At 43.2% G+C, this 21,394-nt stretch overlaps 2 protein-coding genes across 3 annotated transcripts in view; one reads left to right on the top strand and one right to left on the bottom strand.

Annotated features, from left to right (window-relative positions):
* The window catches only part of LOC136151077 (cytochrome P450 2J2-like), a 38,063-nt gene extending 32,810 nt beyond the window's left edge, over positions 1 to 5,253 (bottom strand). For both annotated transcript variants that reach the window (XR_010660004.1, XM_065911976.1), the window contains exon 1: positions 4,967 to 5,253. Coding sequence is in view for 1 of the 2 variants with exons in the window: in XM_065911976.1 (XP_065768048.1) it covers positions 4,967 to 5,176 (210 nt within the window). In the remaining variant the exon portion in view is untranslated. The remainder of the gene's footprint in view (positions 1 to 4,966) is intronic.
* Positions 5,175 to 6,743, top strand: LOC136149094 (uncharacterized). Its single transcript, XM_065909063.1, has one exon. It carries the CDS (start codon positions 5,175 to 5,177, stop codon positions 6,741 to 6,743), a length of 1,569 nt encoding a protein of 522 aa, XP_065765135.1.
* Positions 6,744 to 21,394: the final 14,651 nt, after the last annotated feature.

Genomic DNA, 21,394 nt, shown 5'->3' with positions numbered 1-21,394 from the left:
TGGAGATGATATGATTAGATTACTGATTTCTCCCCACTCCCTGCAGTAAGGAAGAGGCTACCCTACTCAGAGGGGCCCCAGTCTTTTGTCCCCATCCTCATTCTCTCCAGCCTGCACTGATAAGAATGTGGGTTGGAGTCCTACTGAGATGAATAATATATAAGTGGGGTAGATCAGTATAGCACTGCAAAGGCTTTATAACCTAAATTGACATTTGAACCACAATTCACAAATGTGAACATTCTAAACATAAGCAGGTTTTGACTATCTGCAAAAATAAAAGGTTTACATAGAGTCCAGAGTCATGTAGCAAAATACACAAAACGTCCAGAGTATAGACCAAAATTACTCATGTTATCAAGAACCAGAGAAGTCTCAAATTGAATGAGTTGAAACCAATACTGAGATGATAAAGATGCTGTAATTACAGGTTAAAGATTTTAAACCAGCTATTGAAAATATGTTTCAATAAACAATTACACTCTTGAAAAAATTTTAAATAGAAAATCTTCACTAAGAACCAGAAAATACACATATGAACAAAAAAGAAATTTTAAAATTGAAAAACAATAACTAAACAAAAACTCATTAGAGCAATTCAATGGCGAAGTGGTAATGACAGGATAATGAGTGAAACTGAGGACATCAACAGAAAGTGTCCAATCTGAACAACACAGAGAAAACAAATTGAGAAGAGATAAAAAGCTGCGCCTCAGGGACTGATATTAGAATAGGAAAAGATCTATCACTTGTGTCATCAGTGCCAAAGAGTACCAGAGGAAAAAACATGGACTTGACAAGATATTTGAAGAAATAAAGGCTGAAAAAATTCTCAAATTTGGTACTAGTAAAGCCTACTGAGGCAAGAAGTTGTGAGTGAACCCAATAAATCCAAAGAATTGAACACTAAGGCATATAATCAAATTTCTGAAATCTAAAAACTAAGAAAACCTAGCTTTGAAAGCATGTAGAGGAAAACAATTCATTACTTATGGGGAACAACAGTTCAAATTATAGCAGATTGCTCATGAGGAACCCTAGTTCCTAAGCCAGAAAGAAGTAGCACTACATTTTCAGGGGCTTAATAAAAGAAACTGTCAACCTAGAATTCTATGTCCAGTGATAATATACTTCAGAAATGAAGGTGAAATAAAAACATTCTTAGATGAAGGAAAGCTAATTTTTTTTTTCAGCAGACAAGTTCTAAAAGAATGGTTAAAGAAAGTTCTTCAGTTAGGAAAGAGCAACAGAAAGGGTAAAGAAATGGGTAAATACAGTAGACTAATCTTCTTGAATTTAACACGTTGTGTTTGACAGTTAAAAGAAAAATTATAATACTGTCTGAGGTGGTTCTCAGTGTATATAGAGATAATATTTAAGAAAATTTATATATTATAAAGTGGGGGAAGGTAAAGGGACCTAAAGAGTTTTAAGGTGTGTGTATTCCACCTTTGACACTTACTGCAATAAGTTACGTATGCATAGCATGTAATCTTTAAGTAAGCACTTAAAAAACAATACAAAGAGACATACTCAAAAACACAAATGAAAATGGATTCTAAAAAAATATTCAAGTGACCTACAAAGAGAGGAAAGGAGAAAAAACGAAGAGTAAAAAACAAGACGAGTAAAAAAACAAAGTGAAAAATAGGAAACAAATAATAAATTGGCAGACTTAAGTTTTAACAAATCAATAATTACATTAAATATAAATGATCTAAACTCACCAATTAAATGTTTGATATTAGAAGAATGAACAAAAATTTACCCACCTATATGTTATCAACAAGAAACTCATTTCAAATATAATGATATAAATAGGTTAAAAGTAAACAAATGGAGAAGCATATTCTATGTAAACACTAATCAAAAGAGAGCTGAGAGCTGGTATGGCTATAGTATATCAGATAAAGTAAAATTCAGGCAAAGAAAATTACCAGAGAAAAAGAAGGACATTAACTAATAATAAGAGAACAAATTCACAAAGATGACATAACAATTTTAGTGCGTATGTACCAAATAAAAAAGCTGTGAAACACATACATGAAAACTGCTGCTAAGTCGCTTCAGTCATGTCCAACTCTGTGCGATCCCATAGACAGCAGCCCACCAGGCTCCCCCGTCCCTGGGATTCTCCAGGCAAGAACACTGGAGTGGGTTGCCATTTGCTTCTCCAATGCATGAAAGTGAAAAATGAAAGTGAAGTCGCTCACTCGTGTCTGACTCTTAGCGACCCCATGGACTGTAGCCTACCAGGCTCCTCCGTCCATGGGATTTTCTAGGCAAGAGTACTGGAGTGGGGTGCCATTGCCTTCTCTGATACATGAAAACTACCAGAACTGAATAGATACACAGAGAAACCTGTAATTATAAGTTGCAGACTTCAACAAGCCTCTCCTAGTAATTGATAGAATTAGTAGGTAAGAAGTCAACAAGGGTTCAGGAGCACTAAACAACTGATTAATCTAATAAGGTCTAACTGACATATAGTACGGAACATTCAACTCAACAAGAGCAGAATACACTTTTTTTTCAAGTATGTATGGACTGTATCTTGGGTCAACTTTAACACAGTTTTTTCAAAGTTGAAATCATGTATGTTCTCTGACCATAATGGACTCCAACTGTAAATCACTAACAGAAAGAAAACAAGAAAATCTCCCAATACTTGGAAGTTAAACAGCATATTTATTAAACAAAGGTACAGGCTTAGACTCCTTAGAAAAGACCCTGATGCTGGGAAAGATTGAAGGCAGGAGGAGAGGGGGTGACAGAGGATGAGATGGGTGGACATCAACCACTCAATGGACATGAGTTTGAGCAAGCTCCGGGAGTTTGGTGATGGACAGGGAAGCCTGGCATGCTGCAGTCCACGGGGTCGCAAAGAGTTGGACATGACTGAGCGACTGAATTGAACTGACAGGTTTAGGAGACTAGCTTTAAAATTCTGGAGATGAATCCAGTCACTTAAATGATACCAATTGTGTGTTTCTCCCAGAAAAATGATAAAAACCTTCTCCATCTTAACTTGAGTTTATATTACAGACTTGTGTTTAAAGTGCTCCAGGCATTCAAGGGGAACTGTTATTTGTTGGGAACCTCCAATAAGCTGCATTAGTATGGACCATTCACCATTTTATTTAACGTTCACAACCATCTATCACAGTGCTGTCTGTCAGCAAGATACCTATGATGAGACGCAGGGAAGCAGCTGAAGGTGCTTGAGAAAGTGCTGGATGTTGGAGGAAATATTAAGGAATTCAGAATGGCCACAGTTAGGGAAGACACAAGCAAGGCAGAAATACACACCCACTGAGGAGTGGAGTGTGTATTGGGTCCTGAATGGGGAGGAACATAACCAAAGAGGAGTGTGGGTGTCCTCAATGAGGAAGGCACTAAAAAGTTGATTTAAACCACTTACATTTGGACAGTGCTTCTGGGTCTTGTTCACATATTGCCAATTATCTTGTTTTTTTCTTCACATCTCACTAGTCCTAGGACCCTCCCCAAGGTGCCTGCACAACTTTTTTCTAAGATGGATTTCAATGTAGAGACCTGTGGGTACATGTCCACACTTATAGGGTGGGGCCCCCTCCCTTTTTGACCCCCAAGAAGCCTTCCTGCACATCTGCAGACAGGGAAGTCTTCCTGGATCTCAGGAGTGGGGACCTTATCTCTTTACTTTAGCAGAACTCAACTTTTGCCACTAGCTTTGTCCTTGAAGTGCCTGGGTGAGAATAAAGGCTTGGTTTTACTCCACTCAACAAACACCAGGTGCCCATCTCAGGCACACATCTATCTCCTACCTCAGAATGACGAGGTCACATTTTACAGCTACTTACGGAGCTCACTGATGCTTTTGAACTGTGGTGCTGGAGAAGACTCTTGAGAGTCCCTTAGACTGCAAGGAGATCCAGCTAGTCCATCCTAAGGAGATCAGTCCTGAGTGTTCATTGGAAGGACTGATGCTGAAGCTGAAACTCCAGTACTTTGACCCCCTGATGCAAAGAGCTGACTCATTTGAAAAGACCCTGATGCTGGGAAAGACTGAAGGTGGGAGGAGAAGGGGATGAGAGAGGATGAGATGGTTGAATGGCATCCCTGACTCAATGGACATGAGTTTGAGTAAACTTTGGGAGTTGGTGATGGACAAGGAGGCCTGGGGTGCTGCGGTTCATGGGGTCGCAAAGAGTCGGACACGACTGAGCGACTGAACTGAACTAATGGGAGATGACTATAAAGAAATGGAAAGAAGTTACAAGAAGAGTTCCAAGTAGCTCCCAGCATCCTGCTTGCCAAGTTGTTTCAGTCCTATCCGACTCTGTGCGACCCCATGGTCTGTAGCCTGCCAGGCTCCTCTGCCCATAGCATTCTCCAGGCAAGAGTCCTACAGTGGATTGCCATGCTCTCCTCAAGTAGTTCCCTAAGGAAAAAGAACTCTGGGAAGCAGCACGGATCACTAACAAAATCTAAGCAAAGGAGTGACATTTAAAAATGATTAGTGAGTGTGGACTGCTGGGTGAGGAGGCTAAATGCGAGGGGCTCAGTCCTTGTGGAGTTAGGAGCAATTCAGTCGAAAAACGCTGAGGATTTAGATAGTATTTATCACCATTTTACCAAGTGGCAAAATACGGGATTTTTTTCCCCCAAGGATAATGATATTAAAAAGATAAACTGATCATTTATAAATAGTCCCAATAGTATGCAACAAGGCCCTCAGTTAAATGACTTAGAGAACGCATCGTGTCTAACACACTAAATAGTGGACAGTTAATAATATTTCACCCCTAGAAACCACGGGTGGCGTAATCATGCCAGTCACTGGGGAAAAGAGATTCAAAGCAAGGTGTAGTCGGGTGCCCGGTTTAGCCTCAGAACCCCCATCCTCCCGCCCTCAGTACCCGGAATGGCCCCTGTTCCGCAGGTCAGGGTCAGGACGCGCCCGGGCACCTTCGCCCGCTCCTACCCGCTGAAGCGACAGGTGCCCCTTCTCAAAGTCCAACTGGAAGAAGTTGCCTACGAAAGGCAGGCGCGGGGGCCCCGGCGGGTAGTTCTTTGGACGCCGCCTTTTGAGGAGATCAGCCAAGAGGAGAAAGACGACGGCCCCCAGCAGGACAGTGCCGGGACGGAGCGCGGCCCAGAGGGCAGCCGCCAGGGAGCCCAACGCCTCCAACATGGCTGCGCTGGTCCCCCTTCCGCGGTCCGAGACGGCCGAGGTCCTCCCGGTACTCTGCCTCCACGCTGCCAGCACCGCCCTCTTTCCCCGTCTGCCCCGCCCCCGCCGCGCCCCGCCCCGCCGGGTCGGTCCTTCTGCAACTCCACTCCGCCTCGCCCCCGCCCCGCCGGGTCGGTTCTTCTGCAACTCCACTCCGCCTCGCCCCCGCCCCGCCGGGTCGGTCCTTCTGCAACTCCACTCCGCCTCGCCCCCGCCCCGCCGGGTCGGTCCTTCTGCAACTCCACTCTGCCCCGCCCCCGCCCCGCCGGGTCGGTCCTTCTGCAACTCCACTCCGCCTCGCCCCCGCCCCGCCGGGTCGGTCCTTCTGCAACTCCACTCCGCCTCGCCCCCGCCCCGCCGGGTCGGTCCTTCTGCAACTCCACTCCGCCTCGCCCCCGCCCCGCCCCGCCGGGTAGGTCCTTCTGCAACTCCACTCCGCCTCGCCCCCGCCCCGCCGAGTCGGTCCTTCTGCAACTCCACTCTGCCCCGCCCCCGCCCCGCCCCGCCGGGTCGGTCCTTCTGCAACTCCACTCCGCCTCGCCCCCGCCCCGCCCCGCCCCGCCCCGCCCCGCCCCGCCGGGTAGGTCCTTCTGCAACTCCACTCCGCCTCGCCCCCGCCCCGCCGGGTCGGTCCTTCTGCAACTCCACTCCGCCCCGCCCCCGCCCCGCCCCGCCCCGCCGGGTCGGTCCTTCTGCAACTCCACTCCGCCTCGCCCCCGCCCCGCCCCGCCGGGTCGGTTCTTCTGCAACTCCACTCTGCCCCGCCCCCGCCCCGCCGAGTCGGTCCTTCTGCAACTCCACTCCGCCTCGCCCCCGCCCCGCCCCGCCGGGTCGGTCCTTCTGCAACTCCACTCCGCCTCGCCCCCGCCCCGCCCCGCCGGGTCGGTTCTTCTGCAACTCCACTCTGCCCCGCCCCCGCCCCGCCCCGCCCCGCCCCGCCGGGTCGGTTCTTCTGCAACTCCACTCTGCCCCGCCCCCGCCCCGCCGAGTCGGTCCTTCTGCAACTCCACTCCGCCGCGCCCCCGCCGCGCCCCGCCCCGCCCCGCCGGGTAGGTCCTTCTGCAACTCCACTCCGCCTCGCCCCCGCCGCGCCCCGCCCCGCCGGGTAGGTCCTTCTGCAACTCCACTCCGCCTCGCCCCCGCCCCGCCCCGCCGGGTCGGTCCTTCTGCAACTCCACTCCGCCGCGCCCCCGCCGCGCCCCGCCCCGCCCCGCCGGGTAGGTCATTCTGCAACTCCACTCCGCCTCGCCCCCGCCCCGCCCCGCCCCGCCGGGTAGGTCCTTCTGCAACTCCACTCCGTCCCGCCCCCTCCCCGCCCCGCCGGGTCGGTCCTTCTGCAACTCCACTCGGCCTCGCCGCCGCCTCGTCGCCCCTCTCCCCCTCTAGGTTGCGGCGCAGCCTGATCTGCTTGGCGCTCCCGGTTCTTTCTCAGGCCCCGCCTTCTGCCTTCCACTCAGCTCGCCCCAGCCGGTCCCCTACTTCCCTGTGTGTCCACCTAGCCCTCCTACCGCCCACCAGGTGCCTGTAGCCAGGTTCCTAGGAGAACAGCAACAGTGTTGGAAAAGGCCCGACTGGAAGCGTTTAGAGAGCCCGTCTCTTTGTGAGAGCGTCTGGGCTCTTGGGTTTATGATTTCACTGCATCTCAGAGAGCGCCGCGGACTTTAGAGCTCTGTTTTTCAGTCTCGGTCTCACCAAAGCATTGGAACCGCGCCCGATAATCAGGAAAACAACAGCGCGTGGTATTTCTTGGGCGCATGCTACATGCCAGGTATTGCGTCCCTTTCTTTAGATGAATTGCTTAATTCTGACACGTTTTTGCAGATATCTTCGTTCCATCTTGTAGTTGCTTACAGAGGTTGAGTTATGTGGTGAATAAGTTAATCCACTTTACTTGAAGCACATGTAAAGGAGGCTCTGTCTTTGTAACTTTTTTGAAGGTTAAGACGCCCTACATCACAGCACTAACAGTGAGGCTAGTCCTTAATAGATGTTTAATGAGCATTGGAGGGAGATGTCTTAGTCCTTGTCTTTTTTGGTTTGCTTAGTGAGATTCCTCTTCTGAAGCCTCAAGATGATGTAGAAACTGAGATTCCAAACTTCCGTGCTATCCCGTGTGCCTACCTGTGTCTTAGCATTTGTGTGATACACAAAATATGAATCATAGTTCCAGAGGTGTATAGCACACACTCAGATTTTCGACATATGATTAAAATATTTCTCTAAAAAGAAAAGAGCATTCAAGTCACTTTTCTATCTTCCAAAGTCTATGCTGCTGCTAAGTCACTTCAGTCGTGTCCGACTCTGTGCGACCCCATATACTGCAGCCCACGAGGTTCCCCTGTCCCTGGGATTCTCCAGGCAAGAATACTGGAATGGGTTGCCATTTCCTTCTCCAATGCATGAAAGTGAAAAATGAAAGTGAAGTCGCTCAGTCGGGTCCGACTCTTAGCGACCCCGTGGGCTGCAGCCCACCAGGCTCCTCTGTCCATGGGATTCTCCAGGCAAGAGTACTGGAGTGGGGTGCCATTGGGAGATATTAATCACAACCTAGTTTTTATCCTTCCAGTTCATAGCTTCCTGTTTCACTATAGTTGTTATGCGTCCATACATTGTTTCTTTAAAATTTTTTTTCTTTTTAGTTGTGCTAGTTCTCTGTTGCCTGGCACAGGCTATTTCATTGCAGCTCGGGGGGCTTTCTCTAGTTGCAGTGCACAGCCTTACTTGTCCCATGGCATCTGGGCTTAGTTCCCTGAGCATTCCTGGCCTTGGAAGGCAGATTCTTCACCACTGGACCACCAGGGAAGTCCCATGCAATGCTTCTAATATTTATGTGAGTGCTGTTTTTATTTTTATTTTTTAATTTTTTCCCCTTTATCACTTTTCAAAGTCAGCAGCAGATTTCCACAGTATCACCAAGAGGAACCGACAAATATTTCTTTGTTGTTCAGTCTCTCAGTCATGTCCAACTCTTTGCGACCCCGTGTACAGCAGCAGGTCAGGCTTCCTTGTCCTTCAGTTTTCTGGAGCTTGCTCAGACTTAAGTCTGTTGAGTCGGTGAGGCCATCCAACCATTTCATCCTCTGTCGTCTGTTTTTAAAGTAACTCTTCTACAATCAATGTTTTTATCAGTATTTTGTGTTTGAGATCTATCTGGGTTGAAATATGTGGCTTTGGTTTATTCACTTTAATAGTTCTGTTACTGGCGCACTGCAGTCCACGGGATCATGAAAAGTCAGACATGACCTGGCCACTGAACAACGACAAAAGTTCTGTCACTCCCCCACAATTTTCATAGGGGTATAATGGACATATAACACTGCAGATAAGATTTCCTTAAAGACATATATATATGTGTGTGTGTGTGTGTGTGTGTGTGTGTGTATCTCACATTTTAAAAATTCATTCATTCATTGATGGGTGTTAGGTTGTTTCCATATTTTGGCTGTTGTAAAGAGTTGGACATGACTGAGTAACTTAACAGGCATTTAACATTAACTAGCTGCTAGGTCTTACATGTGGATTCATTTTCATTTAATCTTCACAAAAGGCATACAAGTTAGGAATCTTTTGATGTTTCCATCTTACCACTGAGGAAACAGGCTGAAAATAGTAAAGCAGTTAGCCTAAGTTATTCAGCATAGGTAATGGCCAAACAAGGCCTTGGACACATGATTACTTGACTCATACACTTATTCTCTACTGATGCTATCTGACTTTTCATGATATAGTTAGAGAATAATTGACATGTTCATGGGCTCATTTATGCAACAGACATTTATAAAGTGCTTATCATATGACAGACACAGTACAAGACAGTGTATGATGAAATGTATGGTATAAACTCTGTAGTAAACCAAGTGAGATATCATTATGTGGGATCACTATGAATGGGAAGCAATGGGGATAGCTCCTATAGAATGTTAAATTTGGCTGAACTGGAAAGGAATCTTAGGCAAGAGGTCATATGGAGTAAAGTAGACAGGAGATTTTTAAATGGGGGAAGTGACATCAGGTAAAATGAAGGGAGAGGGCAGTGAAGAAACTGGCCAATGTATGTGGCATGATGGGAACCATGAACCACTCTTATTTTTTCTGCAAACAGTATGGGAGCACCATCCTCTTTTGTATTTTCATTTTATTCAGATAAATACCCAGAAGTGGAATTGCTGGATCATGTGCTAGTTCTGTTTTTACAAAACAGTTTATTTACCCATTTCCTTATCAGTGGACATTTAGGTTTGTTATCTCCTTTCTGGATTTTCTTTGTTTTTGTCTTTTGTGAGTTTTTTTTTTTTTGGGGGGGGGGGTAGGGTGGGTAGTTTCTTTGTTTTGTTTTGTTTGCATTTATACAGTGCTGCAAGTGAGGTTGTGCATGGGCTGGAATGAATGATGTAACATTTAGTATTAGATGATCTCTACTAGCTTCTTTTCATAGACTTTGTATAAATCAAGTGCTGAAGTTTACCTCAAATGTAATGGTTTATATATATTTATAATATATGATTTATACTGATTTAAACTTCTATATGAAAAAATAAGAATACATCTTTAAAAACAAAGATGCAGCTTCAACTTCTAATTTGATTTATCATTGGTTTCTGTGAAACAAGGACTCTAAACTGTGATTAATATTTTTTCATATAATGAATACTCTGAGGATACTGTGTAGCCAGTGCTAAGTACAAAGGGGAAAAAAGACATTTTCAGCCTTAAGACTTTATTATGATCAGTGTGACCGACCTTTCCTGGTTGAATATTGTTCTGTTTTGGTTCTGTTAGGTTAAAATAAAAATCAGCACAGGTATTTTGTTCTTAATATATTAAAATATAATATGACTTAAAAAGCTTTTTGGTGTAATGTCTATTTAGATCTGCTCGTTTTTTAAACTGAGTGTTTGTTTTGATGATAAAGCCTCATTTGTAGTTGTTCAGTCACTAAGTCCTGTCAGACTATTTGTGACCCCATGGACTGCAACATTCCAGGCTCTTCTGTCCTTCACTAGCTCCTGAAGTTTACTCAGATTCATCTTAATTGCATCGGTGATTCTATCTAACCATCTCATCCTCTGCTACCTCCATCCCTGTTTGCCTTTAGTCTTTCCCAGCATTAGGGTCTTTTCCAGTGAATCAGTTCTTCTCATTGGGTGGCCAAAGTATTGGAGCTTCAGCATCAGCATCAGTCTTTCCAATGCATATTCAGGGTTGATTTCCTCTAGGATTGACTGGTTTGATCTTGCTGTCCAAGGGATTCTCAAGAGTCTTCTCCAACACCACAATTTGAAAGTATCAATTCTTCAATGCTCAGACATCTTTATGGTCCAACTCTCATATCCGTACATGTCTACTGGAAAAAGCATAGCTTTGACTAGACTGGCCTTTGTTGGCAATGTGATATCTCTGATTTTAAATACTTTGTCTAGGTTTGTCATAGCTTTTCTTCCAAGGAGCAAGTATCTTTTAATTTCATGGCTTCAGTCACTGTCTGCCATGATTTTGGAGCCCAAGAAAAGAAAACTGTCACTGTTTGCAATGTTTCCCTTTCTACTTCCCATGAAGTAATGGTACTGAATGCCATGATACTAGTTTTTTGAATGTGGAGTTTAAACCAGCTTTTTCACTCTCCTCTTTCACCATCATCAAGAGGCTCTTTAGTTTCTCTTCACTTTCTGCCATTAGATTGATATCATTTGCATAGCTGAGGTTGTTGATATTTCTCCTGGCAATCTTGGATCTAGCTTGTGATCATCCAGCCTGGCATTTCTCATGATGTACTCTGCATATAAGTTAAATAAGCAATGTGGCAATATGCAGCCTTGTCATCTCCGTTTCCAGTTTTGAGCCAGTCTGTTGTTCCATGTTCAGTTCTAACTCTTGCTTCTTGACCCATATACAAGTTTCTCAGGAGATAAATAAGGTGGTCTGATAATCTCATCTTATAACAGTTTTCCCCAGTCTGTTAAGATTCACACAGTCAAAGACTTTAGCATAGTCAATGAGGCAGAAATAAATGTTTTTTCTGGAATTCCCTTGCTTTCTTTGTAACCTGATGAATGTCGAGCTCTGGTTTCTCTGCCTTTTCTAAACCCAGCTTGTACATCTGGAAGTTCTCAGTTCTTATACTGCTGAAGCCTAGTGTGAAGATTTTGAGCATTACCTTGCTAGCATGTGAAATGAACACAAATGTACAATAGTTCAAAAATTCTTTGGCATTGACCTTCCTTGGGATTAGGATAAAAACGGACCTTTTCCAGTCCTATGGCCACTGCTGAGTTTTCCAAGTGTGCTGACATATGGTAAAGTGTAACACTTTACCAGCATCATCTTTTAGGATTTGAAATAGCTCAGCTGGAATTCCATCACCTCCACTAGCATTGTTTGTAGTGATGCTTCCTAAGGCCCACTTGACTTCCCACTCCAAAATGTCTGGCTGTAGATGAGTGACCACACCATCGTGGTTATCCAGGTCATTGAGACCTTTTTTGTATGTTTCTGTGTATTCTTGCTACCTCTTCTTAATATCTTCTGCTTCTGTTAGGTCTTTAAGGTTTCTGTCCTTTGTCATGCCAACCCTTGCATGAAATGTTCCCTTGATAGCTCCACTTTTCTTGAAGAGATGTCTAGTCTTTCCCATTCTTTTATTTTCCTCTTTTTCTTTGCATTGTTCATTTAAGAAGGCCTTCTTATCTCTCCTTGCTATTCTCTGGAACTCTACATTCAGTTGGGTATATCTTTTCCTTTCTCCCTTACCTTTTGCATTTCTTCTTTTCTCAGCTATTTGTAAAGACAACCACTTTGCCTTCTTGTGTTTCTTTTCCTTTGGGATGATTTTGGTCACTGTCTCCCTTATAATGTTAGAAATCTCTGTCCAGAGTTCTTCAGGCACTTTGTCTACCAGATCTAATCTCTTAAATCTATTCATCACTTCCACTACATAATCATAAGGGATTTGATTTAGGTCATACCTGAATGGCCAGTGGTTTCCCCTACTTTCTTCATTTTAAGCCCAAATTTGGCAATCAGGAGGTCATAATCTGCTCTACAATCAGCTCCCAGTCTTGTTTTTGCTGACTGTATAGAGCGTCTCCATCTTCAGTTTCAACAAATATAATCAATCTGATTTCAGTATTGACCATCTGGTGATGTTCCTGTGTAGAGTCGTCACTTGGGTTGTTGAAAGAATGTTTTCTATGACTAGTGTGTTCTCTTGACAAAAGTCTGTCTTTGCCCTGCTTCATTTTGTTACTTCAAGTATCTCTTGCCCACCTACTTTTGCATTCCAGTCCCCTATGATAAAAAGGACATCTTCTTCTGGTGTTAGTTCTAGAAAGTCTTGTAGGTCTTCACAGAACTAGTCAACTTCAGCTTCTTCAGCATTAGTGGTTGGGACATAGACTTGCATTACTGTAATGTTGGAAAGGAACTGAGATCATCCTGTCATTTTTGAGATCATTCTGTCATTTGGAATGGAAATGAAATCATTCTGTCATTTTTGAGATTGCACCTAAGTACTGCATTTTGGCCTCTTTTGTTGACTATGAGGGCTACTCCTTTTTTCCTAAGGGATTCCTTTGTCAGTAACTGCTCTCTGTTATTCTGTTCCTCCTCTGTATTTTTCGCCTTCTGGGCAAGGGATTCCAAATGTAAGTGATGGATCTCCAGCACTGCTCACTGAACCACCCTGGGACTCTAATTCTAAGGCCCCCAACCCCCTCTCTTTAAAAGCCGGTGAGTACTGTGTCTAACTGTATCTATTTGGGAAGTCACAGAGGAAGCAGTGGAACTTTGTAGTTATCTTGCAGTGAGGTTTATGAGTGATGTAGACAGGTATATATAGTTCACTCTAGCTGGCTGCTACAGTGGAGGTTCCTTCAACAGATTTTGTATGCCTCCAGAGTGGCAGGCATCATGCTAGTAAAGGAGATACCATGGTATACAAAAATGTATCAGTTCCTCTTCTCGTGGAGCTTACAGTCTAGATGCTGTGCCCCAAGGAACATGAGTTCCCAGATCTATGATTAGTCTTCATGTATTTCAGACATTTCCTCTTTATGCACTGCAGGCAGTGTTTATTTCACTGTTACTCATACCCTGAGACAGTCCCTGCTGCCTCTTAGCCTCTCATAGCTGGAAGTTCAGTATGGATCGGGCATTTTGCTCACTAGTCCCATTTATGCTGTAATGTTCATTATTCTGTCATTATTTCCTGGAGGGGATTTATTTCCATGATGCTGCAGAAGTATATCTATGTCATCACCAAAATATTCCACTTCATTTTAAAGCTGTCTAGGGTCAGTGGTCAGCCATGAACTAAAAGCACCCTCAAATTCTTACATTCTATTCTTAGTTTTGTGTCTTTTTCTGTCTTGTAAAAAATATTTATTTGACTGCACCAGGTCTTAGTTGCAGCATGCAGGATCTTCATACTTCCTTTTAGGGCATGCAGGATGTTTAGTTTCAGCTGTGAACTCTTAGTTGCGGCATGTGGGATCTAGTTCCCTGACCAGGGATTGAACCCAGACCCCCTGTACTGGGAGTGTGGAGTCTCAGGCACTGCACCGACAGGCAAGTCCCTGGGGTTTGTTTCTAATAGCTATAGGACTTTCAGGACATCATTTAGCCTATGAACTTCACTTTTTAGTATTAAAATGGAGACCGACAATTTGTATTTATCTTCCTCAAAACTGTAGGGCAATTCCAGTGAGATGAGTGTCAGAATGATTTGTGAAAGGTTTTTATTTTATATCTAATATTCTTTAAGAAGCTTCTCTCTGTTTCTTTAGCACTTGCTCCCTGTGTCAGTTAATTGACATTCTATACATGCTAAAATCACCCTGTTTGAAAACTTTTAGCTTAATGACTTTTACAAATTCAGATAATACTAGTCTTCAAAACAACTGTATCAACTCACTCCATCACACACACATGTACACACATGTTACACATACACAAACATAATGGCTATTGATCATATATACTTTTAAGTTCTTAACTACCTTTGTTTTATTATTTCACTGTTGTTTTACTTTGGGCATATCAAAGCAGTACAGAAAAAAATAGTGGGAGTGGTAGTATTGCTGGTAAGATAAATAAAAGTATTATTTCAGTGGCTATTAAAGATAAAAATTGAAAGTGATAAGAAAATGTTGTGTATCGCACATATAAATAGAATGAAATAATTGATTCTTGAGAATAAAGATAAAATCAAGTAAACAACAACAACAAAACGACTCTACATAACTTAGGAAGAGATGTGATCGCAGGGCTAACTGGAGACTAAGAGAGAGGCTTAGAAATGGGAAAAGACCCAGGACTAGACTAAAGACATCTTCAGTCATCCAGGCTGTAGGAACCATTCCACTCTCCCAACTGGTGCTGCTGCTGGAAAGAAGAACTTGTTTATAACTGGGCTTCCCTGGTGGCTCAGTGATAAAGAGTCTGCCGGCCAATGCAGGAGATGTGGGTTTGATCACTGGGTTGAGAAGATCACCTGGAGAAGGAAATGGCAAACCTCTCCGGTATTCTTGCCTGAGAAATCTCATGGACATAAAAGCCTGGTGGGCTACAGTCCATGGGGTCACAAAAGAATTGGACACAGCCTAGTGACTAAACAACAGCAATGCATATGTATATATATAAATACATACATATACAAATATAACTATATATGTAATACATATAAAAATATGTACATGGCCACAGATATACATACATATCTATACTCATATTACTATGCAAACATAATACATCATACAACATGTGACAAATGTTGATGGGTGACTGGAATCAATGAGGGATGGGGAAAAGGGATGAATAAAATAGAAAAACAAGGAAACAGGTGGATGTGGTTAGAGGTTTGGCATCAATATTTAATGCCAATTTTACCTGAACTTTGGTCTTGAAGATATTAGAATGCTAAAAACTTGTTAAAGTAAGATACAAAAATGAAGACCAAATTTGAAAATTTCCTAAACAGGCAATACCATTGCAGCCATATACACCCTAAATCTAGCTTCTTTCATGAATATAAGTGACATTTAATTTAGGTTGTTTCTTGTAACTGCCTCTGATAATCATAAAAGAATTTAAGTCAACTACCTAAAATGCTGTAAGATAATCACTTTTATCAATCCTCTGTATTCTAGAAACTTCCATTATAATAACCAGTCATTGGAAAAGTTGACCAGCTTCCTAATTTTCACTTTATATGTCACCCTGCAGAATCATGCCTCTGAGCTTCCTAATAGTTTTGGGTTTCAAAGGTCCCACTCTGTGAACTGTCCTTATGTGCACAACAAACCCTTAATGAATGCTCCTTCGCTGGTCTGGCTTTAATTTTTCTCTTTCTGGATTTTTGGCAAGGTTAAGTCCGATTGAATGGTTTTTGATGAACCTTGTTACTGTTGCAGGAAGGGGGACCCCTTCCAGGGCCCGAAACTGGGCTCTTGTCTAACACTCAGAAATGAATTGTCTGAGGAGACACATGCTGACAAAGCAAGAGATTTTGTTGGGAAGGGCACCCGGGTGGAGAGCACGAGGGTGAGGGAACCCAGGAGAACTGCTCTGCCGGTGGTTCGCAGTCTTGGGTTTTATAGTGAAGGGATTAGTTTCCGGGTGGTCTTTGGCCAATCATTCTAATTCAGAGTCTTTCCTGGTGGCGCACGCATCGCTCAGCCAAGATGGATGCTAGCGAGAGGGATTCTGGGAAGTGGACAGGCACGTGGTGTCTCCTTTTGATCTTTCCTCAACTCTTCTGGTTGGTGGTGGCTTATTAGTTCCGTATTCCTTATCAGGATCGCCTGTCATAAAACAACGCATGCAAACGGTTACTATGGTGCCTGACCAGGGTGGCGGTTTCAGTCCACACACAAAGGTGTGCTTCCCCTAAGAGTTACAAGTCACAGATGTTGACCAGATGCTGAAGCCCTTTTGACCTTCTCTGATTTTTGAAAATGTTGAGGTAAGAAGTGTATACACTGCAGCAGATGAGTAATTTTATTCATTGTTGTTCAATAACCATTTATTGAGCACTTACTGTGGGTCAGGCTCTATTCTAGACACTGGAGATACAATGGGGAGAAGACAGACAGTGCCCCAGCTCTTGTAGAATTTATGTTCTGGTTAGAGGCAGCTGATAATAAACCAATTAAAAAAATAATCCGATGAACCTCAGCACTATTCAGAAAAGTAAAATGGAATAATATGATGGAAAGTGACAAGTTGTTTCTTAAAGGTTGGTGGTCTAGGAAGGTCTCCTTGAGTAAAGAACTGTTAACTCATATATAAATACTAAAAAGGCACACAAAATAAGTTCTGGTAATAGTTGAGAGGGGAGGGCAGAACTATGCAGAAGGACTAACAGTGACCATGTATGAGAAGAATCTTAGTGTATTGATGTGGCCAGGGAGGGCATGGGAATATTTCAAAAGTAGGAGACTAGAGATCATATCAGGCAAGGAATTTGTAAGCCATCATAAGGAGTTCAGAGCCTATTTTAATTGTTCTAGAAGCCACTGGAGTTTTCTAATCACAGAGTGGCATGATCTGATTTTTTCTGTTAAGTGACCCTGCCTTCCTTGAAGAAAATGATTTGCGGGTATAAGAGTAGAGGAAGGGAGACTGATAAGAAACTATTGTAGTGAATAGGCTGGTGGATAATGACTCAGAGAGGTGACAGTAGAGGTAGAGAGGGGTACCTGGAATTCAGGTTGTGTCTGCCAGCTCTCAGAAGTGGGAAGTTCTTCCTTTTAGCTTCTTAGGCAAAGAATTTTGAATCATAATCATTTCCTCTGTCTCTTACATTTCAAATATAAATCCACAAATCAAGTGTCTATCTTCAAAATATATCTAGCATTCTATCATTTCTCACTGCCTCCACTGCTGACTCCCTCTCACAAGTATCCTCATTTCTTATCTGGATTATTGCAAAAGCCTGATTTTCCTACTTCTGCGCTTACCTTTGGAACTTTCACGCAGATTCATGCATGCACATGCCTGCCAGAGTGGTTCGTTACAAAACAAAATCAGATCATGTTACTCAATTGCTCAAATAGCTCTCCAACAGCTTTCATCCTCGTGATGTCCTGAGGCCCTACCATCTGCCTCTTGTGGTTTCTCTGACCCTACCTGATACTCCTGCAGTGGCTCTTCCAGTCCTGCAGTTCGCATGCTGCCATCTTTGCAAGTCCCAGGCACACTCCTGACTCAGAGCCTTTATCCTGACTCTCTTCTGCCTACAAAACTCCTCCCCAGAATATCTATGTGGCTCTCTTCCTAACCTCCTTCTGGTCTTTGCTCAGAAACTGTGGTCTCAAGAAGGATTTTTCTGACCACACTGTGTAAAACTTCATCTCCCCCTTTCCTGTTTTATTTTTCTTTATATCACGAATTCTCACTTCAGCATACCGCATGCTGATATTTGTTTATTCTTTCTCCCTCTGCTCCCCACTGGAATGTAAAATCCATGAGCATAGAGTTTACAAACCTCAGTTTTGTTCACTGTGATATCACTAACAACTAGCGCATGAATAGGTGCTCAGTAAATATTTGTTAACTGTTGCAGCAGATTAAAAAAAGTAAGGGAAAGAAGAATAAAATTCACATTCTAGGAAGTACAGAGACAAAGCAGTATGAAAGACACGTTACATTTGTGGGTCAAATATTGAAAAAGGTAATGAGATTAGACTTCAGAAGGTAAAAATGGGTTATTTTACACAAAACAAAGTAACATGTTTATGTTAGCATCAATAGAATTTCTACATATAAAAGCTTAATCTTTGAAATTATAATGATAACACTTAATGTATGTTGTTGTTCAGTCACTAAATCAGGCCCAACTCTTTGTGACCCATGGGCTGCAGCACTGTCCCCAGGAGTTTGCTCAAATGCACATCCATTGAGTCGGTGATGTTATCTAACCATCTCATCCTCTGCCACCCCCTTCTCCTTTTGCCTTCAGTATTTCCCAACAAGCAGCAGAGCCTTTTCCAGTGAGTCAGCTGTTTGCCTCAGGTGGCCAAAGTACTTGTTAAGTACTAGTAACATTTACGGCAATTAAAGAACAGTTTTAGAGACGGATTTAATCTGAGGAGTGTGAGAGGGGAAAGCTGAGGCACAGAAGAGGAGGCACTTGCCTGCGGTTTTTCATCCATTAAGTGATGAAGACGGGACTCAGACTCCGGCTGTCTGTGCCCCTAACCACTCCGCTTGCCTTTTACTTTGTCTAGGTACTTTAACTTCCCAACTGTACTATTTCTCTGGCCACGACCTCTCTTGCGACTTATTTTTCAAGGAGGGTGCACGTGAAGCGGGAGATACGAGGTTAGGCTGCATGGTGTGCTGAACGTTGCACTGCCGAGCCCTGTGGAATGGCACTTCTGCAGTTTGAAAGCTCAAAGAACAGATAGAATTTGACCTGGGAAATTCCAAGAACGGTTTAGCAAAAACCCATAAAACACCGTTAATTTCTGGAAAGCTCGTTCTCCCAGGGAGAGGCAACACAGAACAGTACTTGAGAATGGGATAATTTGGAAAGCTCAGGTGAAATCTAGATCCGCTCCTCAGATGTGATGGGTTGAGACCGCCCCCATGTGGTCACAAAGTGAAATTGTAGAAGCAAGGCCACTCGGTTCCCGGGAGAACTCCGCTATATCCTTGTTTCCTTCCGTCCTTCTTGTCACTTGATGTAAGGTCACTGAGGAGATTCTAGCCATGCCGGGATTTTTTTCTAGAGAACATTCATAGGTTGAACTTATCACAGGATAAAATTCCTTTGGGAGCATGGCACTCCTGTGCTTAATTACTCAGTCCTGTCCGACTCTGTGACACCGTGGACTATAGCCCTCCAGGCTCCTCCTCTGTCCATGGGGATGCTCCAAGCAAGAACACTGGAGTGGATTGTCATGCCCTCCTCCAGGGGATCTTCCCAACCCAGGTCTCCCACATTGCAGGAGGATTCTTTACCGTCTGAGGCACCAGGGAAGCCCAAGAATACTGGAGTGGGTAGCCTATTCCTTCTCCAGGGGATCTTCCTGATCCAGGAATCGAACCTGAGTCTCCTGCATTGCAGACAGATTCTTTACTAGCTGAGCTACCAGTGATTCCTAGCCCCCATGTTAATCTGGGGCCAGATGACCTACCAATCCTTGGTTTCATCTAAGGTTTTCTATTTTCTGCACATGATAGGCATCCTTCACCTTCTGGGCTTCTGCATACACAATCCCTGGCCTGGAATGCGCTTTGCCTCCATGTCTACTGCAAGAAACACCCATAAAACCCAGCTGAAAAGCTCTGTTTGACCCTTGTACCCTGTCACCAAAAGCCTTAGTTATTTTGGGAGGAATGTAGGGCTTCCTTCGACTTAACATTCCCTAGACCCTAGGACTGTGCAACCCACTAGCAAGCTGGTACCACTTGCTTTCAAGTATTCTTAATTGCATTTTATCTCATGAGTTTTAAACAACACAAAACAATTAGTTCAGGCATTCTTATTTCCCACCTGACTATTGAAACATCCTCTTCAATGGTTTCCCTGCCTGCCTCCATTCTTTTTCTCTTTCACTTAACATTTTCCAAACATTTGCCAGAGCAAAATATTCAAAAATCTACATTAATAGAACACTGTTTTACAAAAAAATCCTCTAACTTTCCATTGCTTGCCAGAGTGGCCTTCAAATATTTTGATTATGCACACTTATTAGCAAAATACCTGTCAACATGCACCCACAACATAGATTTATTTAGGTATTTATAAATCACATATATGTTTATTATAGTCATGAATCGTATTTGTTATAAAATGTCTAAAAATAAAAATTAAAAGAATAAAAATAAGAACAATTCTTACAATATTTTTGTCAACAGTATAAAAATCTTATTGCCCTAATAATCTTTATGGTGTGAGCCATGTCATTGGATGTACTTGATTATTTTTGAAAGTCTTTGTTCAACACTATGTTACTCTGTTTCAGTTTACTTGAGTGTTTCATATTAATGGGTGTTATAGCAATAGTAATAGAAGTTCAGAATTTTTTAAAGCACCTCAGCAGAGTCCTGTGCAACCTCCAGTGCAGATGTAAATCTCTTTGGAAAACACTGACTTGAAGCACAGGATTCTAACTCCAAAATGGCATTCAGTTCAGTCAGTTCAGTGACTCAGTCGTGTCTGACTCTTTGTGACCCCGTGGACTGCAGCATGCCAAGCCACCCTGTCTATCACCAGCTCCCTGAGTTTACTCAAGTCATGTTCATTGAGTCGGTGATGCCATCCAAACATCTCGTCCTCTGTCATCCCCTTCTCCTCCCACCTTCAATCTTTCCCAGCTTCAGGATCTTTTCCAATGAGTCAATTCTTCGCATCAGGTGGCCAAAGTATTGGAGTTTCAGCATCAGCATCAGTCCTTCCAATGAATATTCAGAACTGATTTCCTTTAGGATGGACAGGTTGGATCTCCTTGCAGTCCAAGGGACTCTCAAGAGTCTTCTCCAACACCACAGTTCAAAAGCATCAATTCTGTGCTCAGCTTTCTTTATAGTCCAACTCTCACATCCATACATGATTACTATAAAAACCATAGGACTAGAAAACCATAACTAGGAAAAACCATAGCCTTGAGTAGATGGCAGTTTGTTGGCAAAGTAATGTCTCTGCTTTTTAATATGCTGTCTAGGTTGGTCATAACTTTTCTTCCAAGGAGTAAGCATCTTTTAATTTCATGGTTGCAGTCACCATCTGCAGTGATTTTGGAGCCCCCCCAAAATAATGTCTGTCATTATTTCCTCTGTTTCCCCATCTACTTGCCCAGAAGTGATGGGACCAGATGCCGTGATCTTAGTTTTAAGCCAACTTTTTCACTCTCCTCTTTCACTTTCATCAAGAGGCTCTTTATTTCCTCTTCACTTTCTGCCATAAGGGTGGTGTCATCTGCATATCTGAGGTTATTGATATTTCTCCTGGCAATCTTGATTCCAGATTGTGCTTCATCCAGCCCAGCATTTCTCATGATGTACTCTGCATATAAGTTAAATAAACAGGCATTCAGGAGTCTGTAAAACCTGTCCTAACCTACGCTTCCACCCTGGCTCTGAGCATTGTCTCCTGTACCCTGACGTACTTGACCTCAGATAAACTTGATGACTTTTGAGTCCAAGGCTGCACTGTACACTTTCTCATTTCTGTGCTTT

This window comes from Muntiacus reevesi, chromosome 1 (assembly GCF_963930625.1).
Source record: "Muntiacus reevesi chromosome 1, mMunRee1.1, whole genome shotgun sequence".
In the NCBI taxonomy this organism is placed as follows: Eukaryota; Metazoa; Chordata; class Mammalia; order Artiodactyla; family Cervidae; genus Muntiacus; species Muntiacus reevesi.
Note: the sequence above shows the minus strand (reverse complement) of the source record. Positions and strands in the feature narration are given on the sequence as shown.

Excerpts from the sequence above, each read along its gene's own strand:
- LOC136149094 (XM_065909063.1), top strand. The coding sequence starts at position 5,175 with ATGGCTGCGCTGGTCCCCCTTCCGCGGTCCGAGACGGCCGAGGTCCTC.